At 40.8% G+C, this 27812-nt stretch overlaps 3 protein-coding genes and 1 long non-coding RNA gene across 4 annotated transcripts; 2 read left to right on the plus strand and 2 right to left on the minus strand.

Moving 5' to 3' along the window:
- Nucleotides 1-2314: 2314 nt before the first annotated feature.
- Nucleotides 2315-4866, plus strand: LOC114140252 (uncharacterized). The gene is made up of 3 exons (XR_003594528.1): nucleotides 2315-4458; nucleotides 4655-4720; nucleotides 4824-4866. It is a non-coding gene; the product is annotated as an uncharacterized LOC114140252 (long non-coding RNA).
- Nucleotides 4867-4902: 36 nt separating this feature from the next.
- LOC114141192 (basic proline-rich protein-like) lies at nucleotides 4903-11881 on the plus strand. The gene is made up of 7 exons (XM_028011674.1): nucleotides 4903-5220; nucleotides 5418-5652; nucleotides 5704-6228; nucleotides 8290-8384; nucleotides 9391-9525; nucleotides 9651-9759; nucleotides 10135-11881. The coding sequence occupies exons 1-7, from the start codon at nucleotides 4903-4905 to the stop codon at nucleotides 10200-10202; spliced, it is 1485 nt and encodes a 494-aa protein (XP_027867475.1). The 3' UTR covers nucleotides 10203-11881.
- Nucleotides 11882-12391: 510 nt separating this feature from the next.
- Nucleotides 12392-20448, minus strand: dedd (death effector domain containing). The gene is made up of 5 exons (XM_028011422.1): nucleotides 20128-20448; nucleotides 18007-18631; nucleotides 15116-15220; nucleotides 14817-14954; nucleotides 12392-13580 (listed from the first exon to the last, which is right to left on the minus strand). The coding sequence occupies exons 2-5, from the start codon at nucleotides 18554-18556 to the stop codon at nucleotides 13174-13176; spliced, it is 1200 nt and encodes a 399-aa protein (XP_027867223.1). The 5' UTR covers nucleotides 18557-18631; nucleotides 20128-20448; the 3' UTR covers nucleotides 12392-13173.
- Nucleotides 20449-23142: 2694 nt separating this feature from the next.
- LOC114141254 (troponin C, slow skeletal and cardiac muscles-like) lies at nucleotides 23143-26688 on the minus strand. The gene is made up of 6 exons (XM_028011746.1): nucleotides 26554-26688; nucleotides 26026-26056; nucleotides 24282-24428; nucleotides 24043-24157; nucleotides 23778-23914; nucleotides 23143-23174 (listed from the first exon to the last, which is right to left on the minus strand). Exons 1-6 carry the CDS (start codon nucleotides 26575-26577, stop codon nucleotides 23143-23145), a joined length of 486 nt encoding a protein of 161 aa, XP_027867547.1. The 5' UTR covers nucleotides 26578-26688.
- Between the last annotated feature and the right edge of the window lie 1124 nt (nucleotides 26689-27812).

A 27812-nucleotide genomic window follows, 5' to 3' on the forward strand; every position in this document is an offset into this window, starting at 1 on the left:
AAACATGACATGACGCCGTCATCAACATGACATGACGCCGTCATCAACATGACATGACGCCGTCATAAACATAACATGACGCCGTCATAAACATGACATGACGCCGTCATAAACATGACATGACGCCGTCATCAACATGACATTACGCCGTCATAAACATGACGCCGTCATAAACATGACATGACATGACGCCGTCATAAACATGACATGACACCGTCATAAACATGACATGACATGACGCCGTCATAAACATGACATTACGCCGTCATAAACATGACATAACACCATCATAAACATGACATGACATGACGCCGTCATAAACATGACATTACGCCGTCATAAACATGACATGACGCCGTCATAAACATGACATTACGCCGTCATAAACATGACATGACGCCGTCATAAACATGACATTACGCCGTCATAAACATGACATGACACCATCATAAACAAGACATTACACCGTCATAAACATGACATGACGCCGTCATAAACATGACATGACGCCGTCATAAACATGACATGACATGACGCCGTCATAAACATGACATTACGCCGTCATAAACATGACATGACACCATCATAAACAAGACATTACACCGTCATAAACATGACATGACGCCGTCATAAACATGACATGACGCCGTCATAAACATGACATGACATGACGCCGTCATAAACATGACATGACGCCGTCATAAACATGACATTACGCCGTCATAAACATGACATGACACCATCATAAACAAGACATGACGCCGTCATCAACATGACATTACGCCGTCATAAACATGACGCCGTCATAAACATGACATGACACCGTCATAAACATGACATGACATGACGCCGTCATAAACATGACATTACGCCGTCATAAACATGACATAACACCATCATAAACATGACATGACATGACGCCGTCATAAACATGACATTACGCCGTCATAAACATGACATGACGCCGTCATAAACATGACATTACGCCGTCATAAACATGACATGACACCATCATAAACAAGACATTACACCGTCATAAACATGACATGACGCCGTCATAAACATGACATGACATGACGCCGTCATAAACATGACATGACACCATCATAAACAAGACATTACACCGTCATAAACATGACATGACATGACGCCGTCATAAACATGACATGACGCCGTCATAAACATGACATGACGCCGTCATAAACATGACATGACGCCGTCATAAACATGACATGACATGACGCCGTCATAAACATGACGCCGTCATAAACATGACGCCACCATAAACATGACATTATGCCATCATAAACATGACATTACACTGCCGTGAACATGAAGGAGTCTTTATGAATTCTGTAAATATCAATTTTGATGCAAAGTTGCATTAAAAGTCCATTAAAAGCGCCGACTTTGTATTGTTTTGTAAATAATGACACTTTAACTTTTATTGGACTTTCAATGCAACATTTAGCGCAACCTTTCATTAAAAGTGTCATTATTTACCGAATAACACTTCATGACAACAGTCATAGACATTCATAAAGACTCCTTCATGGTCATAATTTGTGTCATGTCATATTTATGACAGTGTCATGTCAGTATTATGCATACCCCATCAAGTAAAGTGTCACCGGATTTTCATTAGTTTAATAAAGGAATATTTAAAATTTGTTTATGTTAAAACAGGGGAGCATTTTTTTCCATTCTGATTGAATAGACATGGGCATGTGCTGGATAAATCTACAGAGTTTTACACTCTTTTTCATTTCATGTCTTGTAAAATAGCAAAACAAGGGGACTTAAGATAAAATGGGTTAACATTCGTAGTTTAAGAAAGAAGTTCGCAGATGTACGGGAAATACTGTCATCAGCAAATAAAATTCTAGGGATATCAGAAACCCACCTTGATGATAAATCTCACAATGGAGAACTTTTAATTCAAGATTATTACATATACAGAAGTGAATAGAATGCATGTTACGTCGTGCAATACTCACTGAAAGTCACATTTCGGTTGTACAGATCAGGAACACGAATTATATGACAGGTAAATTTAATCCCAAAGTCATACTAAAAAGATTATTCAAATCCTGGAAAATCAAAATAGAATCCTGAAACCACTTTGTTAAAATTTGAATCCTTGTTTTTGATTGTTATCAAACATCAAGCTCTGCTCAAGAAATTTAGTTAAAAAATATAGTTCTGGGCGTGCCGTGGTGGCGTAGCGGTTAGCACGACCCGTATTTGGAGGCCTTGAGTCCTCAACGCGGCTGTCGCGGGTTCGACTCCCGGACCCGACGACATTTGCCGCATGTCTTCCCCCGTCTCCTTCTCTCTTTCCTGTCAGTCTACTGTCATATAAGGGACACTAGAGCCCACAAAAGACCCTGAAGGGGTAAAAAATATATATATATATAGTTCTTATAATGGATAATAACCTAAAGGAGCTTATGACAAAAATATCAAGCTAAGACATTAGCAATATCATATATATATATACATATATATATCATATGGCAAACTTGTAGAAGATTAAGGAAATGTGTGATAAAACTAAAGAGAAAGAAAAAATTACATTATGAAAACAAATTGCATAATTGTGGTAGCGAAAGTGAACTTTGGTGCAGACGAGAGACTGCTCTGAGACAGACTATACTGCAGGGCATTCTGGGAAAATACACCAAAACAAACGAGCTAGCTTAGCACTAGCAGGAGAAATGGTTTGTGGTCTTTCACTAAAGACAAAAGAGAAATTCTCCAACTGCTAAAATCTCACACCACTTAATTTCTGTTTACACTTGGTGAAGAGGGAAATTGCGCTAAATGTCTTCTTCAGAGGTTTTAGTGTTGTGTCCTTCAGTGGGTCTTGGTGCAGCGCCACCACAAGCAAGGAGGGGAACAGGTTGCTCAAAACAGAAAGAAAGAGAAGCACAGCAGTTGGAGATGGAACGAATGTTGCTGTTTGGTCGACAATCAAACCAAGTCTAGTCTCTGGTCCATCAAGTCTGTGGCGCGCCGGAGTCGGTGAGGCACCTGCTGTGGGACTGCAGCGCTGCTGTGGACCTGTGGGCGAAAGCTGGCTCCTTGCAATTTCCACACTTGCCAACAAGGGAGGTCCTCGAACCACAGCTAGTGCTGTACGGGGTGAGCCAGCAGAAAATAAAGAAAAAGAACTTTGCTGAGATGTGGCTCACCCTAGCCACCATCAAAGACACCATTTGGACCTCCAGAAACTTGCTGGTGAGCAGGCGCAGGCAGATGCCCCCCGTGGCTGTGATCCGGATGGCGGCAGCAAAAAGGAAAACATCAAGGGCTGCAGGTGGCGCGCCAAGGACACAGCCACCAAGAAGAATCGCCTGCGCCTCCGTGGACGAAGGAGCCGGCGCTCCACGAAAAGAGGTCCAAGCAGCGGCGGCCTGGCTCTCCGGGTGAGGCAGGAGGGAAGGAGCTTCAGGGCAGGTTTCCCCTCTGAGCACCAAGTGCTGTCTGGAAGGACGGGACGGCTCCGGACTTTGGAAGGAGTCACACCGGTCCTGCTCAACTTTTAACACACAGAGATTTTATGTTTTATACTCTTGTTCTTAGCTTCTTTTAGTATAAACTGATGAACTTGGAAATTTTTTGAAAGGTTCTGTATAACTGCAAAAATGTAATGGATTTTTAAATGCTTACAGTAACAATAAAAATTTTCGAAAGAAAAAAAAAAATCAAACCAAGTCTACAAGATGTTCAGGTGTGAAAACACGTTCTGAATGAACCTGAACGTCTTTTTGAAAGGAGGAAACCAGAGTACAGACAGAAGGCAAGCTTGCAAACTCCAGGCAGAAATAGTGGAGAGATTTGAACCCAGCATCGTTTTGCCAGAAGGCAGCATGTGTGCCACCATGTAACAAAACACTTTACCAAAATGAATGACATAATTATCAGAACAACACTGTAATTAAAGAATTGCAACTGAAAAGCAAACATGAAATGCATCTGCAAAAACATGTGCAGAACCGCTGTAGTGAATAAAATACGTTCAAACGAACAAGCTGACAATTTGTTCATCTTCAATCCGGACAAACAGATTTAAACCTGGCTACTAGTGAAGGATCAAAACAGAACCAATTTATGATGGATGCAAACAGAAGAAATAGATGTTATTGTTCGTTCTGCGTCAGTGTTTTCTTTTTAAATATAACCAAATATTTTAAGTCCTCCTAAAATATTCAGAATGTCCTTGTGATGTTCTCTTGTTGTTCCGATAACTTTATCTGAATCTCGGCGAGAATCAAAATAACCAGATGACAGACAGAGTGGGACGGACTGTCAGACGTTGCTTCTTATTACTTACAGGCTGTCAGCAGTGAGTGAGACTCAAATCCTCAAATAAAAGCTACAAACGTTGGTGTTCATTATGAAGCCAAAGTGTTTGCAGCGACTGCTGGAGCTGCTTTGATGCCTCATCAGAACAAGGTGAGCCCCGACTTACTGACTGCTACTGCTAAACAGATCCGACTGCGAATAAAACTGAAATAAAGGATTAAAAAACTGAAGAAAAACGACACCATTAAACAAATAGTAAATATATTGTCATATTTTGAAAACGTCAGTGTGTTTTTACTGAAAAGTGTTTTCTAAAGAGTAAAGAAAGTTGTTCATGTTTGCAAAGATGGTTTCAGCTTTTCTCCTCACTCTGGTGATTTCTGGGTTGATGAAAGAAACAGCAGGAAGTGAAGTAAGTAAAAAACTAATAACAATCAAATTAGAACAAAAACCTGGATTTTGTCTGTTGTGTTTGTCTGAAACAATATCAGTGAAAAGTTTTTATTCATCCACAGCCAGGAAGAGGAGGAGGTGGAGATGGAGGAGAAGAAAGTGGAGGAGGAGATGGAGGAGATGGAGGAGAAGGAGGAGGAGATGGAGGAGGTGGAGAAGAAAGTGGAGCAGGAGATGGAGGAGGAGGTGGTGGAGAAGGAGGAGATGGGGGTGGAGGAGGTCCTTCTCCTCCTCCTCCAGAAAGAGGTGGAGGAGGTGGAGTTGGAGGAGAAGGAAGTGGACAAGGTGGTGAAAGAGGAGGTGGAGGAGGTCCTTCTCCTTCTCCAGAAAGAGGTGGAGAAGGTGGAGGTGGTAGAGAAGAAGGAGTTGAGGAAGCAGGAGGTGGAGATGGAGGAGAAGGAGGTGAAGAAGGGGGTGGAGGAGGTCCTTCTCCAACTCCTCCGGAAGGAGGTGGAGGAGGTGAAGTAGAAGGAGGTGAAGAAGGGGGTGGAGGAGGTCCTTCTCCAACTCCTCCGGAAGGAGGTGGAGGAGGTGAAGTAGAAGGAGGTGAAGAAGGGGGTTTAGGAGATCCTTCTCCAACTGCTCCACCTCCTTCTGATCCTCCGGACGGAGATGGAGGAGGTCCTTCTCCAACTCCTCATCCTCCTTCTCCTTTTCCAGAAGGAGGTGGAGGTCCTTCTCCAACTCCTCCGGAAGGAGATGGAGGAGGTGAAGTAGAAGGAGGTGAAGAAGGGGGTTTAAGAGGTCCTTCTCCAACTCCCCCACCTCCTTCTCCTCCTCTGGAAGGAGGTGGAGGTCCTTCTCCAACTCCCCCACCTCCTTCTCCTTCTCCGGAAGGAGGTGGAGGTCCTTCTCCAACTCCCCCACCTCCTTCTCCTCCTCCAGAAGGAGGTGGAGGTCCTTCTCCAACTCCTCCACCTCCTTCTGGAGAAGGAGAAGGAGGTGGAGGTCCTTCTCCAACTCCCCCACCTCCTTCTCCTTCTCCGGAAGGAGGTGGAGGTCCTTCTCCAACTCCCCCACCTCCTTCTCCTCCTCCAGAAGGAGGTGGAGGTCCTTCTCCAACTTCTCCACCTCCTTCTCCTTCTCCGGAAGGAGGTGGAGGTCCTTCTCCAACTCCTCCACCTCCTTCTCCTTCTCCGGAAGGAGGTGGAGGTCCTTCTCCAACTCCCCCACCTCCTTCTCCTTCTCCAGAAGGAGGTGGAGGTCCTTCTCCAACTTCTCCACCTCCTTCTCCTTCTCCGGAAGGAGGTGGAGGTCCTTCTCCAACTCCCCCACCTCCTTCTCCTTCTCCGGAAGGAGGTGGAGGTCCTTCTCCAACTTCCCCACCTCCTTCTCCTTCTCCGGAAGGAGATGGAGGTGGGGGAGGCGGATGTGGAGGTGGAGAAGGAGGAGGAGGTGGGGGAGGCGGAGCAGGAAGACCTGGACCAGGATGTCCTCCTGGTCAAGGAGGTCCAGATTTTCCACCAGGTTTGTGTTTTTGTGTTTTTGTCATTTATTTCTCTTTGTTTCTCAAAGGTTCTGGTTTGTTCTGCTGTTAACTGGTTTCTCTGGTCCATCACAACTTTGCCTGTTAAAACTTTTCATGATGAAAGTTCTCAGCTTCGTCTCGGGTTCTTCAGGGTTTGGATCTACATGTTCTCCTGAATGCATGTTAGGTTATACGTTCTTTCCAACGAATTAACAGACGTCTTCATTTAATAACATTGTACAGAAAAATCTCCCATGATGAACCAGAACAGGAAGCTGCACCATTTTCTCTCTCTGCCCTTTTCCTGCAGTAGCTCTCTAATGGTAGTTGATGATTTTAATAACATTTCTTATGCAGCTGCTATAATTCACATCTTATTCCATAACGCTGACATTCTGTCATTTAATATAATTTCTAGCCTCACTAAAGCTCATGGCGCTGGTCTATAATGGGGTAACCAGCAGTAAGACCAAAACAGTAACTGTTTCCCGTTTTTGCTTCTCTCATTTAAGAAACATTTCTAAAATAGTGGTGTGTTCACACCAAATGTGTTACGGAATGCAGACCCTTGACATTTCTTGAGTTTCGCGCGTCTGATTAACATTCAAAGTCTATGTGGAGGCGCGGCGGACGCTTTGGACGCTTTGGACCCTTTTGATGTGTCAGAAGCTCAAAACGCTCCAGGCGGTTCAAATCGCGCCACAACGGCCCTCGACGCGCCTTCACACAGACTTTATATGTAAACCTGATGCGCCTGACGCTCAAAACGTGTTGGGTGTGAACACACCATTAGACATTTGGTCTTCAGAGTTGACCCAGAGAAAACTGGTTTCGTTGTCTCCTTGCATCTGGACGACTGTGATGCCCTTTTTCACCTGCCTGAATAATTTCTGATTTCCATGTTTGCTCTCAGAGCCCAGCAGCCAGACTTCTCGCCAAATCCAGTAAATTCTGTTATATCACTAAGGTTCTATATTCTCTACACTGACAGCTGATTTTAGAGTTAATTTTAGAGTTCTTCTGCTGACATACAGAGCATTAAATGGCTCCTGGTCATCTTTGTCAACTTTTAACTAAATAAACTGCTGCTGCTGTTGTTCATCCTCTCTGAATCTCTTGGTTGTTCCGAGGAAACGGCTGAAAACTAAAGGCCTTCCACGGCTGTGCAACAGTTTGCTCTGCACTTCCACTTTTTTCTGACACTGTGGATGTTTTTAAAAAGCAACTAAAAACATTTTTATTTTCCCAGGTTTTTATGTCATGATTTTAATATGTTTTTTAAGTTTATTTTATTCTTTGAAGAGTTTTAGGTTGATTCTTATTGTGCAGTGCTTTGTAATTTTATGTTTGTAAAAAGAAGCACTTCACAAAAACAAAACTTGGCCACTTAATTCTGCCTTTCTTCAACAAACCTGGTGTTTGACAACCTGAGTGAAGTTGTCACCACATCTTCTTCAACTCTAACAAAACTGGTGTCAAACATTTGTTCTGTTTGTGCAAATATTTTTGTTTGTTCATTTTAAAGATATTAAGAAAAATGTAACACAAATGTTTGTAGGTTTGGGTCATGAGGGGCCTAGTGAACCTTTTGACCTTTAAACTTTCAATAATATTTTCAAAGCGAAAGCAGAACAAACAAAATGTCTGATATATTAACCAGCAGATGTGTCACAGTTCATTGACACCATTTTTGTTAGATTTCAATAAGGTGGGCTGCAACTTCACTCAGGTTCTGATATTATCTCTGTAACCGGTCAGAGGAGACGTCGCCATGTGACATCACCAAACTGACGTCGCCATGTGACATCACCAAAAGTCAACCTGCCTATCAATGTCAAAAGCCGGGGCAATAACCTTTAATCTGAGTCTATGAGAGCTTTAATATCTCTGGTTAAAATGGCCCAAGAGTGGAGCCTTATGTCGCTGTTTTGCTCAGTTTTAGCAAAAAATATTATTGTATTCAATATAAATCCATTTGTTTCTCCCTTTAGAAATGATTTAGTGATGCTGCCGTGTTGCATCATCACACTTCTTTTTAACATGTTCATCATGGTTTACAGGATTGTTTTGCAACATTTGCCCTCTTGGTTGGACCTGGTTCCAGGACCGCTGTTACCTGTTTGTTGATGCTGAATTGGACTGGGCTGAGGCTGAGGTACGACACACTGTATGTTGATGGAAGCTGCTTCCTGTTATCTGAGTCAGTCTGTTTTAATCCTCTATTAGAGCTCAGCAGTGACTCAGATATTTAAACCTGTGTAGATTGTGATGGATTTTTATCCTGGCATCCAAACGGTGTTATATAAACTCTCTAATAACTATGAAGCTCTAGTAGTTTAAGCTGAGAAAATTAATAAAAATATCACGATTAAGGGCCTGTGTTGATTTTTATCATTTGAACAGAAATATTTGGTTGGAGAGCTTCTGTATTTCCTTCATGCTTCAGTTTAATGCAACGAGGCCAGAGCGCGAAGGCCCCCTAGTGGAGGATGGAGTCACTACCAATCGATCCCAGAGGAGACTTACTGTCTGATCTCTCTGCTTCATTATTTAGCAGAACTGGGCCCAGAACCCAAACATTTTACTCAAGTAAGCGTAGCACTACTTCGCCACATTTTTACTTCAGTAAAAGTAAAAAGAAATTACTCAAGAGTAAAAACAAAAAACCATTTGGTAAAAAAAAAAAAAAAAGTTTACTTAAGTACTGAGTAACTGATCAAATTATCAATCATTTAATATTTAAAAATTACATCATTAGACGGCCCAAAATATAAATATAAGTGGAAAATTTGGTTATTTAAAAACAAAAATGAATAATTTATATAAGTAACAAAAAATAACAAAATCAGGCGAAATAAATATCCATCCATCCATCTTCCACTTATCCGGGGTCGGGTGGCGGGTCGCAGCTTCAGAAGGGAGGCCCAGACTTCCCTCCCCAGCCTCTTGTTCCAGCTCCTCCAGGGGAATCCCAAGGCGTTCCCAGGCCAGCCGGGAAACATCGTCCCTCCAGCGCGTCCTGGGTCTTCCTCAATTGTGTTCTTTGCCATTGTCTGTATTGTTTCTATTGTTTTATGATTTCCACAGACCAAATCGTCCTTTGGTCTGTTGATGCGTTGGTGTTGATATGAAGGTAATCTGCATGTGATCTTCCTCTTCAGCAATACTGCATCAGCCACGGTGGAAATCTGGCCTCCATCCACTGCCAAGAGGAGTACGCCTTCATCAGGAACTTTATCTTCCATGTAGCAGGAAACAGCAGAAGGACCTGGGTTGGAGGATACGATGGAATAGAAGTCAGTGCAACTTTTACTCTTAAACTAAATATATATAACTATATATAACATTCTCAATCATAATTAGTGGCATTAGGTGTGAACTGACCTGCAGCGTGTTAGTAACTTGAAACTGTTTTCCTCAGGAAGGGATTTGGCAGTGGAGCGATGGTTCAAGGAATGACTTCAGCATGTGGGGCCCCAGAGGACTGAACAACTGCGATACAGAGAACTGCATGGAGATCAACGTCAACGGTGTGGAGATAAAACTCCTCTGCATATGGCTTCATACACAAAACAGCTTAATTAAATTTACTACGCTGCATTTCTTTAATTAAAAGCTTATTTTCACCCAACATAAAACCTGTTGGACTTTTGTATACAGAAGATTAGAACCAATGGAAGAAAAAAAATAATTCTGACTTTTTATTCTCAGAATTCAGGGTTTTTTTCTAAGAATTTACATTTTTCTCAAAATTCTGACTTTTGCGCTCAGACGATTAATGTTAAAATTCAGTGAAAAGTCAGAATTATTTTTTTCTTTTCCACTGGTCCTATTCCATATTTGTAGCATTTCCTGTTAGAAAAAGAGAAATATGTGATAGTTTAATTTTCTTTGTCTTGTTTCAGAACAACACTGTGTCAACGATGTCATGTGCGACAGGAATAACGCCTTCATCTGCAAAAGACATCCGTAGCTCCAAACGTGTCGCATCCGGATTTCTGAGTCCTAATAATGTTGCTTTTTGGAGACATTTCCTCCCATCTGAATTTACTGTAGTTTAAACTACGAGCCTAAATAAATGTAATATCTTCTCAGCAGACTGTGTCCTGTTTCTATCATTTACTGTTTATTCTGAATATGTGACTCCTCAGTTTTCCTTCAGTCTCTAACAGCATTTTGTTTGGCATTTTTAGCCATTGTGAGCATCAAGTTTTACTCCATTTGCACTTCTTTATGTATAGCTATTATGTGAATATTGACAGGAAACAGTTTCCCTTCTAGATTCTCCTGATTTAAATATTTTCTTTCGCACATTTTTTTTTCGGTGAACCATTTTTTTGTACTTTATTTTCTCATCAGTAACTCCAACAGTTGATTCAAATGAATCCGTCATCAGTCGTAAACTGTGCAGATTCAACTTGCATGGGTTTCATGATGTTAACGTGTTTTCGTGGCAGAGAAAACATTCCACATGAACAGTTTCCTTGAAGCCTGCAGCTGATTGTTCAGGTGCTGACAGATGACTTTATCTGCAGATTGTTTTAAATCCCATCTGCACAGAGTTTTAACTCTGATTCCTGGGTGAAAGCGTCAGTGGAGGTGATATTCTCTGCAGCATTATCTTTTCCTGAGATAACAAACATGCTCATGACATAAAGAACATCATGACTCCAGATACATTTTGTTTTTTCTAAATGGTTTAATTTGTTTTACTTTTGTGAAACCAGGTTGCTGTGAGTTGGAGATTTTCTTGCAAATAAGATGGATTTCAATTTAACCAAAACCTGGTTAAATAAGAGAAATAAATAAAGTAAATCAATAATTAAAAAAATCAGATATAAATGTTGTTAATGAGGAGCTCCAGAGACGACTTCTTTAACCAAATAACCCGTTCATTAATCGTTTAATAAACTGGTCTTCATTATTGTGTTGTCACTACATTTTGTTGAATTTTATATGTTAATCTTTGTTATCAGGAGAAAAGATGGCTGTGGAGTGATGGATCCAGCTTTGAGTTTGCACACTGGCACAACAACCAGCCAGACAACTCTGGAGGAAATCAGCACTGCCTGGAAAGAAATTATGGAGGTAAACAAATATTTACTTGACGTTAAATTGTTTATTTAATCTCCTGTTTGCTGATACAACTGGTGGATCGTTCGTTAGTAGAACACTGAAATGACTGCTCATTTTTTCCCCAGAAATCCCCAAAACAGGAGACGACTGGAACGACATGCTGTGCACAAATACCAGGCCGTTCATTTGTTCTCAGGATCTCTGAGGCAGCCAAGATCCTCAACCTACTCATTCGTATTTCCTCTTGCCTCCTCATTATATTAACCTCCTCCTGATGTCTTTGGATGTTGCTCCAATATTTCCATATATGTCATTACTTGTTGCTCCTGCAGCAAAAAACGCCGACAACATGCTGCTGCCACCCCATACTTCACAGTTAGGATGATACAATCATCCCTGTTTCCTCTCCAAATGTAACGGTGGTCATTATGACCGGACAGGTCCACGTTAGTTTCATCAGACCACATGTCTCCAAAAATAAAGATCTTTGTCCCTGAGTTCTCTTGCAGTCTAGCAATTCTGTTTCTTTTGAAGTAACTGCTTCTGCCTCGCTGAGCAGCTTTTCAGGCCATGTCACTACAAAAGAGTTTCACTGTAGATAACGACTCTGTCTCACCAGCTTCTTGTTTGGCTTCTGTTCTGGGGTTAATCTGCACGTTTTGGACCAGAACCCGTCTCCTTCCTCAGTGCCTCGATGGACAGATTCTCTCATTATTGTGGCTTTTACCAAATAGAAATAATTTTAGCTATTTTAACTGACCTAAGACAAAAGAAGTTAGGACTGATTTAACTTCACAGTGAGAAAAAAAATATGGCCGTTTCTTTTTATTCAGTGTATGTAAACTTCTGTATTAGCAATTCCTAAACAACTGAACAAATTTGAAATATAAATTTACACTTCAATTTATTTTAAAAGAGATTTTTGCAAGTTAAAGCTATTTTTCAACATAAAATTCTAGTTTTTAAACGTCCTCAAACTGAAAGTGAAATTTCTCAAAATAAAAATCCCATTGATTGATCACTACAGATCTACAACAAGAATGCCAGTACATTTGTCTTTAAGTCAGTAAAATGATAAGAGGAATGTGAAACAGCAGATTTGTCTTCATTTATTTGAAGTGGAGTTTCAATTTTTAAAAAACTCTGTGTGAACATGAGTGACAGAATGAGGGAGGGAGAAGGTACAGGCTGAAAATGTCAGACGTTTTCTAGTTAGAAAAATAAAACGACATCAGTGACAGACTTGGTTACACCAGGATGATGAGTTCATTCCTACCGTTTCAATCAGACACAGTGGCTGAAAATGCACCAATGTGATCAGTCAAGTACATCAGATCCACAGAGGAACACCTCAAAACATTGGTAGTGTTTGGAACAATTACAATTTCAAATAACATCTGAGAGGCTGGCCGCCAGCTGTGCTCTGTGCCTGCTGTAACTGGGGAAAACGATGAAGAAAACGGTAAAAACACAACTTCTAATGATTAACCTGAATATAACGAGCATCTTGCACTGAAAGCAACTTCACTTTGAGTCGGGGTGAAAAGTGTCGTTAAGAAAACAGCTGGAAAGGATGACAATGAGGAAGGAGGCTTAATGGACACGTTATTCCCAACCGGAGCGGAGGCCACGTTCCTCCAGACTGATGACGGAACGTTCCGCTCCGATTCTCCTCACATGCGATGCTTACGGCGCCGAGTAGATATCCAATAAGATTAACTCTTTAGGAATAAATGGGCTTGAGGTTCCTACGGTCCTTTCAAGCACACACACCAAAGAATACAACCACATCTCACGCTATTCTTTAAGCAGGAAGCACAGCGCCCCCCCCCCCCCCCCCCCCCCCCGCCGCGCCACTCGGAGTCTGTCTAAGACACAGCGTCTCGGTTCCCTACGCGCAGACTCCCTCCGCTCGCCACCAGGTTGCGCAGCAGTTTGCAGCGGCCGGCCAGGTAGTCCTCCTCGTCAACATTGACCAGCAGTTTGATGGCCTCATGGCCCACGGCCTGCTTTAGGGAATCCGTGATAAAGACCCCTTTGAGCGCCTCCAGCAGCGAGCCGTTGATGTAGTCCCTCCAGAAGGCGTCCAGGTAGGTGAGCTCCGAGAACTTGATGTCGCAGATGATGGAGCCCAAGTCTCTGGATTTCAGGATGGTGTTGGCCTGGTTGAAGCGCTCAAACTGCCGCTCCACCGCCTCCTGCTTGTTGGAGAAGATGTTCCCTTGGAGGGCCGACTCGTGCTGGCAGTATTCTGCACGAACCCGAAGACGAATATCTGAAAAGGAACCGACATGAAATCAGAAAATGATCCCGTCGTTGCACAGACATCACAGAGTTTCCTCCAGTGCATTATGAGCCTGGCGGGCCTCCAGGTTTTCTCTTTCACCAGACTAAGGCTTGTTTGTTTATTTGTTGTTTATCATGCGACTAATTGATTTATTGCTTCTTGCAACAGGCCTACATAACATGATCAGTATGTGAACACATTGGCAGAGTGAAGTCAGTCTTTTTTATTCCCTGGAACAGAAACCACTGCTCATCTTTACCGCTCTGCAATCTAACAACTTCATCCTAATAAAGTGAGAAGACGGAGATAAAGGATCAAAAATATTTGGGAACTTTAATTAGCATGAAACAACTGAAGGGAAAAATATTAATATTTATTTTAATTGTATTGTTTGCCTTTTTTAAGCCTTTATACTGTAGTTGATGTTTAAGTAACACAAACATCTAGTCATATTTTCAAATTTCCTGTCAGCTTTAAACATTTTTAAGTCAAAAACACGGCGAGTTGCTGGTGGACCGTCTTAGCTCCCGACCACCAGGGTCGGCAATATTTCTGGGGGAAACGCTGCATCCTTACTCTGGTCTAAACAAGTGTTTTTGTGTTCTTTAGGAGGGCGCCACAAGGGGGCGCTGTGGGACCTCAGAAAGATGAGAAAATACAGGAACTTTTTTTTTAATTAATCACATAATTTTTTTAAAATCTAAAATCTTAAAATTCAAGATTTTAAAATAAAGATTTCAAAATCTTAAAATCTAATTTTTCTTTTCTGTTGTTAATTTTTTTTATTAAATAAATGTTAAAATAAATTATTTAAATGTTATTTCTGATTTTCTGCCAGACAAATTTAAAAAATTGGAAAAGTTTATGACAAGACCAAAAGAACTGTCCAAATGTGGAGAACCTTTCTGCTGAAACACCATAAGAACTGAGGGAACAAAATTACATTTGATGTGATAATATAAAGTATGAAATACATATTTTATAATATCTGTTCATCACTTCCTGTCATCCTCTCCCTGTGGTAGTCAGATTACGTCATTTCTTCTTCTGTGGTGTTACATACAGCTGATTCCACACATCAGGACTGACTGGCCTTGCTCATGTTTATATATTTATGTCCTACATGGACATAAACATTCCTTCTCACTAATGCTAGAGATCATTTTAGCGTTACATTCTCACTAATATAACGTTTCTAACAGCTGTAATCCTTTTCATTCTCACCACAGGTTTGCTTTTCTTTGCAGTCAGCAGATGAATTGCTCCTCTTGCGCTTGCGGTGCGGCGCCGGAGGGCTCGGCTTGGTTCGGGGAGAGCCCACATGTGATCCTGATGGGGAGCAGCATATGAACGGCTGTGAACCTATGAAGTAGAATCATGTTTAAAACTGTTAGGAAACCATCTCAGCAAAAGTTAAAGAGGTCTTTGAAGAAAAATATTGCCGTTTGTTGTTATTAAGTGGGTCTTTTTGCCAGTGGACTGCTGTAAACATGGCGGGTGGGATGTTTCCCACACAGACCCACCTGTTCTTCTGTGGGCTACGCCGTCTTTACACTGCTCTGATCCTCTGGGTGAAATGTATCGCACAGACGTTTCCTCCAGGTACTTGTCAACAGGATCTGGGCACACTGGAAACAACTTAGTTAGTAGCTGATTTCTAATGCAAACCTCCAAACTAACAGAACGAAGAACCCAAATGCACCAGCGATCATTGAATGCTGCAGATTTTACTATTAAATTTTAATTCAGTTTGATGAAAAATGTTCTTAAAGAGACAAAAAAATACCCTAAAAAGACTCAGAATCCAGTTCAACCTAAACTCTTGAATGATAAACAAGTTTCCAGTCCCAAGATGGCAGCAGTGTTCAAATGAATCAACAGGCTGCCTGTTCATTGCAGAAGAGGAAGTGACCTGCACAGGCACACTGATGTTCAGTGTGCCTGTGCACACCAGAGGAGGAGAGATGGGGAGGTTTGTGACAGTCAAAAGAAAAACAGCAACAGAAGCAAGTAAAGCAAGTAATATTATAACTTTATTTCTGTCATTAAAATAGACCAGGGAATGTGAAAGCCTACATAATCCTTGAGTTTAGTGATTCCTGGGGCTGTAATGATTCCTCGAATGATTCGAGTACCTTGATTATTAAAATTCCTCGAGGAAAACGTATCTGCCTCGAAGCTTCGTTAAATTAAGTTTTATTATTTAGCGCGCCGTGTTCCGCCCGGGTCATTATTTGTGGTGGGCAGCGCTCTCACTTCCGCCTATGAGTTGTTGCTACGTGCCAACAGCACGACGTTGAAGTTTCCGGTGTTTTACAGGACAAATAAGCATTGTTAATTGCGATGCTGGGTACAAAACAGCTTTTGTGATGTCATTACGTTTCGGAGGAGAAAGAGAGAGAGAATGAGAGAGAAATCCAATTAATTGTAAAAATTTCAGTTTCAAAAGTTAAAAAAATTTGCAATAAAAACTCAGTAGAAATGTTAAAAAAACAAAAGTCAGAAATTTGACCAAACAGCCTGAAAACAACGTCGTCTGTTGGGTGACCAGGGGAGTTAAAATGGAGTTTTAGAGGAAGGCGGATTAGAAAAGCCAAAGTTGAATAAAACCGAACCCTTGTGATTCAGCAGAACCCTTCCTGCAGCATTTTAGATCAGCTGGCCCTTTAAGAAGTTTCAGTTTTGCAGACACCACACAGATTCATGTTTTATTCAGGAACAAGATGTTTAGAACTCTGGCATTGATGTGCAAGAGAAACGATGAGGCCCCACGGACGTTCCTAATGTACATCCTGGATAAAAATAACTCCAAGATTACACACAGACTGCAAAGGAGACGCCACTGGAGGAAAATGACTGGCCGAAGTTTGTTCCCAAGGTTTGTCTTCTCTCAATTTATTCAAACCTTTATGGGTTTATAATGTGCTTTTACTCTATTCGGTTCTCAATGCAAAAATACAGCTAAATATCAGCATAGCAGAGAAATTGTATTTATGGAAAATCCTATATTCAGGTTTAAAGTCACAGTTCGGTGTGTTTTCAGGACATAAAATGTGTTGTGCTTTTTAACTTCATTCAAACAGAAAATAATTTTCCATTTCTGACATTAATTTGATTTAATTTTATTCTACAACTTCAAAAATTGGAATTAACTGAACTATCTGGATACCTGGTTCGATTGTTTCCATGAATAAAACCGTAAACGCAGGCAGAGCCAACAAATGGGTGGGTACAACAATAAACCGCTTGAAAACAGTGCAGACTGAAACAGTTGTTTAGATATGTTGGCAGCCTTGTGTCCCAGCCGTACCTGAATGCATCAACAGAGATTCCTCCAACAGGAGTTTGGGCTGACCGGAGGCTCCAGGTAGCTGGATTTGGACTTTAGCTGATTTTCCTCAGTGCTAACAAAGAGGAAACTTTCCTCTTTAAGAGGTACCCCGCCTCTCGCCCAGAACGTTACCTGGACAGGCACCAGGACCTCCTGACCCCACCAGGGACCAGGGTGTAAGTAAATGGATGGATGGGCTAACAAAAAGGTCAGAAAAAGTTTTTTTCCCACCTAAGAAGTTTCACTGCAGGCTGGATGATTAAAACGTTTTCTAAATGGTTCCATCAGAACAACCAGTCTGCTACTCCATTTAAGGCCTAATTTTAGATTTTCTGCTTAGAAATCCCTTAATTCAGTTCTTTTCTTCTCCTCCTCTGTATAAATCAACACATTAGCGCCCCTGTGAGGCTGAAAGGAAAACTGCTTCTCTTTTACTGGACAGCAATAGTTCAGTTGAACTAAAAATATCATGAGTAGGTGTTCATGTTTGTCCATGAGAGCCAAGCAGAGCCACAGCGGCCTTTGGATGACCCAGAGGTAAATGTTTGACCCTCTTCCTGTTGGGTTTCTAAGAGAACCACAATGCAGGGAAAAAGTTCATCTACATGAATTACTGGATTTATCAGAAAAACCTGGAGCTAAGAAAGCACTAGAACCAGTTTGGTACTGGAGTAAGTTGGCTGCAGAATCTCAGTGGATCTAAACTGATTTTGATGGATCTGTTTCATTTCTTTCAGAGGTTTAATGAGAATCAACGTTTCTCTCTAGAGTATAAAACACTTATTCCTCTGATTTATCGGCAGTTTACAGGTTACCTGTGAATAGTTGCGTTTACACTGATAATGTGTGCAAATCTTTGCCTATATTCTACTGTTGAAAAAAAAAAAGCAATTTTGCAATTATGGTGTTAAACAGTTAAATATATTCATAGCTTAGCCAATCAGAGGAGACATCATCGTCCTACGCAGGCAACAAGCAAAATTGCCGTGTTTCTAGTGAGCAAATTTATTTTCATAATCTCAAGTTTTGCAGTTCTATGGTTAATGGAAACGCAGCGGCTGTTGAACAGAAACTGTAACTCACCAGTCTGCCGCTTCCTGAGGGTGACATAAGGCAGGAGGTCGTGGCGGGTGATTATCCTCAGAAGCTGCAGAACGTGTCGAAAGTTTGTCTCGTCGCACCGGCCCTGGCGTTCCAACGCCAGCAGGAAGTCTCTGCCGCTCCTGATGCCGCCGCGCTCGTACTCGTCAATCACGTCGACAAACAGGAAGGACAGCACCCTGACGTCCCTGTGAGTTAGCTGGGCTCCGACTATGTCGAACATGCGATGGAGGGAGTACAGCCCGTGGGAGTTGTCTACGGCCTCCTCAGGCCACGGCTCAAAGCCTCCATCTTGTCTGGATGTGCTGGAGTTTGTGGAGTGAGCGGAAGTGTTTCTGTTGGCCGTCTGGTCGCTGGTTGCCGCCACACTGCGGCAGCCCCGCCTGCCCAGCAACGCTCTGTGCTCCAGCGGCCCGCTGTTCGCCCGGCTCTGACTGGAGTCCACCCGCAGCTGGGAGTGAGCCGAGGAGTTCGGGGCCAGGTGAGCAGGAATACCGGCATTCGGGATTGGTTGTTGTTGTTGTGATGTCATATCCAAGGTCGATAGAGACGAGAGACGTTAGGATCCCACCAACTTCCACGGCGTTCCTCTGCTCCAACAGACGAGCTGATGAGAGACAAAAGCATAATGCAGGAGGAGTAAAACTACTTTTCATCAGGCTTAGCAGCTCCAAAGCTACGTCCACAAACCACGTCTTCATTCTCAGTTTCCATTCTTTACTGAAATACTTTTTTTTTGCGCAATTGTTCATACTACTAATTAAATTATTAGTCGCAATAAGCAATAAATCAATTAATAGTAGAACTGGACAATATTATTGAAAAACGTATAAGCAGTCAAACAAAACATTAGGTCTTGATCTGATTTCTGTCCAGAATATGTTATGACACCTTGTTTTCCCTCATACAGATTCATTTTATTCAGTTAATATACAAAAAATAAAACCACATTGTAAGAGGAAAACAGTCTTGAATATATACACATATATACAGTATGCACATACCGTGCAACTTTTTTTCTTTTGATTAACTTCCTCAGTTGCAAATTCCATAGTAATCTAATTTTAATCACTGTACATAACATATCAACAGTAACAGTATTGGCCAATGTTGGACATTTTTTAACTAATGCTGGGACTCAATTAAAATTAAATCGAGTTAATTTCAGAGTCTGTAATTAAATGTATTTTAATACCTTCCACCATTCCTTTAGATCATTTTTAAAGTACAAATTAACCCCAGTGTGCTGAGAGAGCCACACTTTGAAAGCCATCGCTGTTAACGGATGTTGCTCGTGTGTCAGATTTACGGGTGTACCAGAAATGAACATATACAAAGGTTCCGGCGGGAACCAATGTTTATTTCCATCTGGTTGCGGTTTGTATTAAAACATAAGGAGAGAAAATGGTTGGTCATGTGATGAATGCAGAGCAGGACTGTTTAACTGGAGCAGAGAAGCGATGTCAGCGATGTCGCCATGTTTTCACTGTGTGTAAAGAAGTTAATATAATATTGGAAGATATCGGTAACAGCTATAACAGTAATAACGACTCAAATTTTTTATATTACAGCATTCCTAATCTGTTCAGTATTATCTATCCTATGTTTTCCAATTTGCTCTATTGTAAAATTTCTTGTTCTTATTTTTATTTTTTACCTTTGAGTGAATCTGCATGCTCCCACTTTCCTTTGACTTGCTGCTGGTACACCTGAATTTCCCCATTGTAGGACAATGAAGAACATTTCTATTGTTTTCTTTTCTAAATTTTTTTTTTTTTAAAGCAGCAAGGGTGAAGCTAAATGTTTCGACATGCATTTCTTCCGTAGGGAAATAAAAACTGAGGTGTCAGGTAAAATAGATTAGGATGATAATTGATATCAGTGTACATTAATGGTAATTTAGCTTAATATATCTGGATAAATGGGGTCTTTAGCTGTGATGAACCTCTGAGCTGAACACATGTGATGGGCTGTGGCTGTTTATTGACGCTGCTAACGACAACATTTCATTTCTGTTAGCTGACAGCGACAGATACTAACTCCAGACAATAAAACGCATAATCCACACGCAAACGTCTCCTGCAGGTGACAGTTTTACTTTACCTCGAGTGTTTTGGGATGATCCAGATGAGCCTTAGACAGCAGGAGTCCGCGGTGGATAAACAACATGGAGCTAGCTGCTCCTGAGCTGTTAGCAGCTTAGCTTCTTCTCCAATAAAAACCGTCAGCTCCGTTCTGCGGCTGCGCTGCAGTTCACTGAAACCGGCCAAACCATCGCTTACAAGCGGACTGAGGGGCAAACAGCGTCCCGCAGAACAGGACAAAAAGGTAATGCAGCTGTTTTGGTCCGGCTGTCGACATCACAGGTAAATTAAGCTAGACAATTTTCGGTGTTGAGGTAAAATGAAAGAACTTCCTGGTCGCACTGCGGATGACTTCCGGGTTTCAGATTCAGTTTTTTTTTTCACTTGACCGAATAAATAATAAAAACAATTTATCGAATTTGACACAAACAAAAATATTAAATACATAAACACAGTAGTTCAATATTTGATTTTAAAATTCTTAACTAGTTTTAATTACCGTAAAATTATCTTACAGATATCTCGTTTTTGTATTTTTTTGACACATTTTTTGGGATGAAAAAATGCATCAGACAAATAATGCAATTTTAAAATAATGATTTCATTTATTAATAAAAACTAGCTTTCCAAACCAAGCTAGCCCTATATCAGCTTAATAAATCATAAATTTACTCTTGATGACCATGGTTTTTGGAAAGTTGAGTTCATTTTCACTGAATGTGGCTACTAGATGAGCAGAATCAAGAAATAACTTAAACAGAAAGAACCTGAAACACGTAAAAAAGCTATAAATCACCACCGAAGTCGGAGGAAGATGAGGAATGGATGATAAGCAATGTAACTGACATCTGACAGTCATAGAGCTATTCCTAAAGCTTTGGGATTGAAATGGCCACATTCACTACCTGGAACGGTAGTGAATCGTCTCATCAGAGGTCAACCAACCAAAATTACTTCAATAACTCATCAATGATTCATCCAGGAGGTCACGGAGGAACCCAGTACAGCTGAAACCCTGTAGGCCTCACTTGCCTCAGTTAAGATCATTTTCATGAATAAATTACTAACTACTAAGACATTTTATCAAAGAAACATCTTAAAAATCTCTACAACTTTTGAGGGGAAAAGTTTTCTGTACTTATGACACAAAAACTGAAATTTCAGAGCAGTTTCCATCCTGTTACATTTGGTGCAAAACTAGCACAGCGTCTCAAAGAGTACAAGACAAATAAGTAAACATGAACAGTCAAAGTCAGGATTTAAATCTGATTGATGTGATTTGATGTGCCTGAACTCCTCTAAATATCAGGTCATTTCAAATAGAAACCTGATGGCCTTTGCCAGCAAACTGAAAATGGATTTTCATTTTCCAATAGTATCATGACTCATGAGGTCACATTAATACAGCAACGGCTCACCAGACCCAAAATCAATCTTTCTCTACGTCAGCCCTGGACCTAAGCTGTGTTGGGCAGAGCTGACCTTTGGGCAGAGCTGACAAAGGTTTCTACACCAGGACCATTCTCCAGATAGTCCTGGAGGAGATCAGGACTATCTAGTGGCGTCCAAAGTCAGGCCTCAGGGGCCGGTGTCCTACATATTCTAATGTCACCCTAGGTCAACAGACCTGCACCACATGATTGGTTCGTTGCCAGGCCTGTGGAGAATTTTAAGACATGTTGGTTAAGTAATTTAGCTGTTGAAATCAGCTGTGTTGGGACAAGCACTTCTAAAATCTGCAGGACACTGAAGTTTGATACCTCTGATCTAGAGAGAAAGGTCAATGATCCCTCTATTCGCTCCAACCCTATGAAATGATGTGGGAGACTAAGCGCAGTACTATTGGTCAAATGGGTTCTACAAACTGTTAACAGCTGGGGTGACAATGATTGTGTGTGGAGACTTTGTTTAAATATTTAACCACACATCTTTATCAGCGGCGCTAATAACTGTGGGTGATGTTTTATCTGAGTATAATGTCTAAATATGGAATATCGTTTTGCTGGAAACTTAATCAACTCTACACATTTTATCATGTTAATGCCCATATCTGTCAGTTGGTGCATGTTGGTTCTCACTTTCTCTTTCTTGGACAAATGATTTTCTAGATGTCTCAAACAATCAGCATCACCTTCAGACTTTTTTCTGTTTATCTTTGTACTTCCTGTAGATTCTCAACCTGTCCTCGGTCTTTTGCCTGGACAGAAGTCATTTCTTTGTTAACCTTCTTGACATGAAGCAGCTGTCTGGAAGTCTCCATCTCACTGCCCATACAGATACATTTATATCAACTTCCTCAGCTGCTAGGAAAGCTAATTGGGGGGGAGAGACGTCATCTCAACAGGACAGTTCTGGAGCTTGCTGGACTCTTTTGGACATCATAAACTGAACCTATTATCTTCGATCTAGATTATTAATTAAACTGTTCTTTCAGATGGAGTGTTTGTGGATGTGTGGCCATTTTGACACAAAGCAATGCTAATGACAGACATTTCTTTGGCGATAATATTTCCTAGCAAAAAAGGACAATGACTTAAAGCGCATCTGTCCTTCTGTTTTGTCAGTGAGTTAGCCAATTAGCTGGACAAACGAACTTCAGCTAGACTTTTTCGCCACTGCACCTGTGATTATGAAATTAAGTTTGAAGGTGGAGACAATACTGACTTTGATGGTGTTCTGCCTATTTACATTTATTTAGATATTTCATTATTTTACACACCTGGTTTATAGGTCATGGGAAGGAAACGTTTTGTAAAACCCTTCAAAATCATTGGGATTAGACTCTTTACCTCGGTTCTGCCAAGCCTGAAAAATCCTAGTGTGGTGTTAATTTTTGACATTATATTAATATGATAATCCGAACGATTATAGCAATGATTTTATTGAAAAGTCTTTACATATGCACTTTGATTTCATACTGCTGTCAGAAGACAATGTTTGTAAAGAAAAAGTGTAAACATGTCTTCAGGAATGGACTTTGATGACATTACAAGTTGAAGTGAAGTGTTGTGAAGGGAAATGCCACCAGAGCTCTTTACTCAACACCTTTCATGAACTCCAGGAACTCTGCCAAAGACAAAAAACACAGAATCTGTTAATACAGATTATTTTAGACAGGCATAAATAAATGCCAGTTTATGCAAAACTCTTAGAGACTACATCTCTCCAAGAATAGCTACAATCTGCAAATATCTGAGATCACCTCTAAGATGTAGAACTTCCTGTTTTAATAGTGAGTAAACCAATTAAACCTTAATATGCATTAATACACACATTGGAAATGTTCTTTATATCTACTCTTGGAGGTTCAGCCAAGCAGCACCAAGGGAACTAAATGCCATTCCTGGATTGACCTCTGCAAACGCCAGCCAACAGCATGTCAACTAGTATTGTGCTTCGGTATTTCTGCACTGTCTTTTGAATATTTAAGTTATGTGCTATGAAAAAATCTGCAAATATTTTGAGATGCACAGAAAAATCTGTGAATAGGCAAAGGTCCCATCAGAAATGTTTTGTTTTTTTATCCCAATTAGGACTATCACTTTGAGTGACACAGACGACTAGATTACAATCTCAATCATCCCAGACAAAGGATGTAATATTAAATGTAGTTTAGTTATCAGTCATTTTCTTTTTCATAACTTAGAGTTGTGAAAAAAAGATCAGTACCATCATAATCAATCTTCCCATCATTGTTTCTGTCTCCGTCTTTCATCAGCTCCTCGATGTCGTCTTCCGTGATGGGTTCTCCGGTGGATTCCAGCATGCTCTTCAGTTCTTCTAAGTCAATGTAGCCATCCCCGTTCCTTCACAAAAGGTAAAACACTGGTTAAAAGTTGATTTAAGGATTAGTCAATCTTCTAATCTATATGACGAAGTCAGTGTTTCTTTGCCTCTACCTCTAGGAGAGAATGACCATTTAAATAAAACCTACTTGTCAAACATGCGGAAAAGTTCAGCCAACTCTTCTTCTGATTTCCCTTTGCTCTCCTCCTTCATGCATCGGACCATCATAACCAAGAATTCATCAAAGTCTACGGTGCCACTCCCTGTGAACATGAAGCCTGGTGTTATAAAACTACTTACATCCCTAAGCATTTTTATCTTTAAATCATCCAACAAAACAGAAAAAGGTATTTCTACTTAAAGTGAGGTCAAAGGACGGTAACCTACCATCCTCATCCACCTCATCGATCATCTCCTGCAACTCTTCAGGAGTTGGATTCTGTCCAAGCATTCTCATCACCTTCCCCAACTCTTTTGTGCTGATGCAGCCATCTTCAGCATCCTGAATGAAGATGTCAAAGGCAGCCTTGAATTCTAGAAGAAACACAGCAATGCATGTTTGAGGACCAGGAACTTTCTGGTGAGACGTGGGAACAAGACATGCCAAAAAGAAAGAAAGAAAGAAAGAAAGAAAGAAAGAAAGAAAGAAAGAAAGAAAGAAAGAAAGAAAGAAATAAAAGAAATACATTGACAACTACAAATACACTGCAAACAAATCAACCAAAAGTTACCTTCTGACCAAATGCTCCAATGTTCACAAGCCTTCTGAACCGATTTGAAGGCAGAACCAGAGTTTGGGTCACATTTTGGGTGTTCATGAGACCACATACTTACATACCAGTCTTCTCTACATGAAATGGGATGGCATCTCTTGTACTTATTATTCCAATATCAAGTTTCCATGACCTTTGTGTCACCCACAAGTGAACTTAGCAAACCATGTTGTGACTGGACGAAACTTTGTGAAGATTCAAGGACTGACCTTTCAAATGGTTTTACAAAGGAAAAGCTTCAAAACAGAGAAAGGGTTAGATGTGTGAAACATTTGTTGTCATTAAAGACTGGTAAATCTTGTCTCTGTGGTCCAAATCTATCCCTCCACTGACTTGTACCAATCCAAGACTGGGCCAGAGAGGCACCAGATTTAGGAGAAAATCCCTGATAAACCCAGAGATACAACACAGCTCCTCCCATAATGTTCCCAGACTAGAGGGGTGCAGGTCCTTCTACAGCATTTGGGATTTGAACAGTGGGACATACCTGGAAAACCTTAGAAAGAGATGACCAGGAAACATTCAGGTATATTTATCAAATGTGCTAATAGTGGCGCTAATTTTTTTATTATCGCTTTAGCATCTTGTTATTGTTAATGCATTTTTCATTTAGGTTCCCCTAAATTAATGTTCCAGATAAATGCCAATTTTCTTGACTGTTTTATAATCGGTCAGTTGAATAAAGTATCAACATGATTGAATTTAGTGCTTTGCCTTTAGCGTCTGCTAAATACCAGGTTGGTGTAGCTCTTTAGTGGAACTAATGTTTATAATTAGTGCTTTAGGGTTAGCACAGCTAACATTTTGCCTAGCATTGCTCACCACTGACGGTTTTATTTCCATAGGCCCTAAAAAATATTTGTACAAATTTCCTAACTCCAAGTCAAAGCAGAGCACAAACCTGAATATTTGAAATGCTGTAGGGGGCGCTAAGCATCTAATGTACTTTTTCACCTGTCATTTAACCTTAATGACACAGAGCTCTGTGAAGAGCCAACAGTTCAGCAAAAAGTAAAAGTTTTCAGTTTTCCTGCTGAGTCTGGCTAAAGTCACAGACAGGTGGACCCAATTAAAACACAGGCTTCCTGTCCCGAGTGGGCGGGGCCAAAATGTTGGCTCAGTGATGGCGGCGCTGAGGATCCTCTTTACGCCAAACATGGCCGACCTTAGAGCCGACTCTTTAAGCTTTCAGATTACTGTTAGAAGACTCAATACATGTGATCCTTTTTTATCTCTGTTTAGAAACATGTGTAGATTAGAGATATTATTAGTATCAAACACATCATGCAGACAAACATCATAATAAATAAAATCAGTATTTTAAGTCGGTTTTATTCTAGCAGTTGCAGTTTCCTCACCGTTTTTCTGCTCCTCTGTCAGATTCTCTACCTGCAGATGAAAAACAGTTATTTTCCTTCTGTCTGACTCTTTATCCGCCTCTTGTGGTGAAGCAGGACCTCAGTTCTCTTGGTGACAATATTCTCAGTTTAGCTGCACTGTAACGCGACACGCGCTGCTATTCTTGTGAGGTTTGTGGAGATCTGTTCCTCACCAGCTGTCCATTGTTCTGATGTCAGTCACAGAAACCAGACTCTCTCGCGCCTCTATCTGCTCTGTAGACGTTTATTTCTGATTGCGTTCACAATAAAATTTAGATTTTGAGCTGTTAGAAAATGGTTGATGCAGTAAAATAAAAATGTAACTTCATTGTTCGAGATGTTTGACCTTAGCGTAGCCGATTGGAAGCAGCTTTAATTTGTAACTACTAATTTCAAATGGATTGGAATTCCCAATAAATCTCTGAATGAACATTGACTGAAACACAATTTTTTTCCCCATGAAGGAGAGCAAATTAGCAGATCATACCACCAATTATCAGAACTCACCGCTGCTTTATATACGTCATCCATGACTGCTGGTCGGTTCTGGACTGGGCCACACCGCTACCGTTAGAACCAGGACAAGCTCTGGCAGGAATATGTTGCTCTGTCTGCTATGTTGGCTCATGTGGCATCTAAAAAAGGTTGTGGCCCAACTTTCATTATCCTATGATAGTGGAGGGCGGGAGGAGTGACAATGAAGAAGAGAGGCCATCTATAAATGGAAGATAACAGAAGAAACCTAAAAATAGATAAACACTGTGTGCATGCAGCCTTATGGTGGATGTATTACATTAGGAGGCTCATTCTGAAACATGAAATTATGATTTTTACAGGACAGAGACACAATGAAACAAAAAGCCGTACAAATTAGTTTGGAATCAATGGTGCAATCTACAGGATGAAAGCGAAACTAAAGTCTTAGTGTATGAACTCTTACGATATAGTTAGCAAGAAGGCGTCGCAACCAAACAAAGAAACATCAAGCAAAGTGTAGTTCTATGACAAGAGGAAGAGATAGAAAATGAACCATCTTTGTACCATCCTGACTGTGAAGTACAGGAGTGGCAGCATCATGTTGTGGACTGTTTTGCTGCAGGAGGAATTGGTACTGAAATAATATCATGTGGAAATATTGAAGCAACATCTAAAGGCATCAGCAGGACGGTTTAGCTCCAGATGGGCGATGACTCTCAGCAGCCAACACAGTCAATGTTTGGTTCTGATCTCTGGAGAAATTATGGGTAGATCTGAAAAAAAGCCTATAAATCTGATCCAGTTCTGTCAGGAGGAATGGACCAGAACTCCAGCAAACTACAGTGAAAATCCTCTGGAAGGAAACTCAAAAGGTTTGACCCGAGTCATCCAGGTCAAGGGAAATGCCACCAAATCCAGAGGAAACATGAACGTTTGCTTTTGAAGTCATAAATAAATAAATCTGAACAATTCTTCCTCTCATTGTTGTGGAATTTGAACAGAAATAACTTGTGATTCTGACTTTAAACAAGTTTGGTCTGATTTAACTTCACACTGTTGTCATATTGTGTGTGTTTGGGTTTACAGCCTACTGATACTATTAAAATGGTCACTGTGATTTTACACATACAGTAATGGAAATTATAACTGATTCTTAAATAAAAACACTTTTCATGGCTGCATTTACTGTCCTGCTGGCCTGTGAGTACATCAGATATAGAAAAAACAATAGTTACACAGACGGGGTTATTTTTAGCAGGTGTCCTTGACAAGAAATAGTTGTCCTTTTG

This window comes from Xiphophorus couchianus, chromosome 24, assembly GCF_001444195.1.
Source record: "Xiphophorus couchianus chromosome 24, X_couchianus-1.0, whole genome shotgun sequence".
Classification (NCBI taxonomy): Eukaryota; Metazoa; Chordata; class Actinopteri; order Cyprinodontiformes; family Poeciliidae; genus Xiphophorus; species Xiphophorus couchianus.

Excerpts from the sequence above, each read along its gene's own strand:
- LOC114141192 (XM_028011674.1), top strand. The coding sequence starts at position 4,903 with ATGGAGGAGGTGGAGAAGAAAGTGGAGCAGGAGATGGAGGAGGAGGTG. Across the intron at positions 6,229-8,289 it reads AGGTCCAGATTTTCCACCAG|GATTGTTTTGCAACATTTGC; the intron begins GTTTGTGTTTTT and ends CATGGTTTACAG. Across the intron at positions 8,385-9,390 it reads TGGACTGGGCTGAGGCTGAG|CAATACTGCATCAGCCACGG; the intron begins GTACGACACACT and ends CTTCCTCTTCAG.
- dedd (XM_028011422.1), bottom strand. The coding sequence starts at position 18,556 with ATGACATCACAACAACAACAACCAATCCCGAATGCCGGTATTCCTGCT. Across the intron at positions 15,221-18,006 it reads CCTCAGGAAGCGGCAGACTG|TGTGCCCAGATCCTGTTGAC; the intron begins GTGAGTTACAGT and ends AGTTGTTTCCAG. Across the intron at positions 14,955-15,115 it reads CGTAGCCCACAGAAGAACAG|GTTCACAGCCGTTCATATGC; the intron begins GTGGGTCTGTGT and ends TCTACTTCATAG.
- LOC114141254 (XM_028011746.1), bottom strand. The coding sequence starts at position 26,577 with ATGGATGACGTATATAAAGCAGCG. Across the intron at positions 24,158-24,281 it reads CGATGAGGTGGATGAGGATG|GGAGTGGCACCGTAGACTTT; the intron begins GTAGGTTACCGT and ends TCATGTTCACAG. Across the intron at positions 23,175-23,777 it reads TGGGAAGATTGATTATGATG|AGTTCCTGGAGTTCATGAAA; the intron begins GTACTGATCTTT and ends TGTCTTTGGCAG.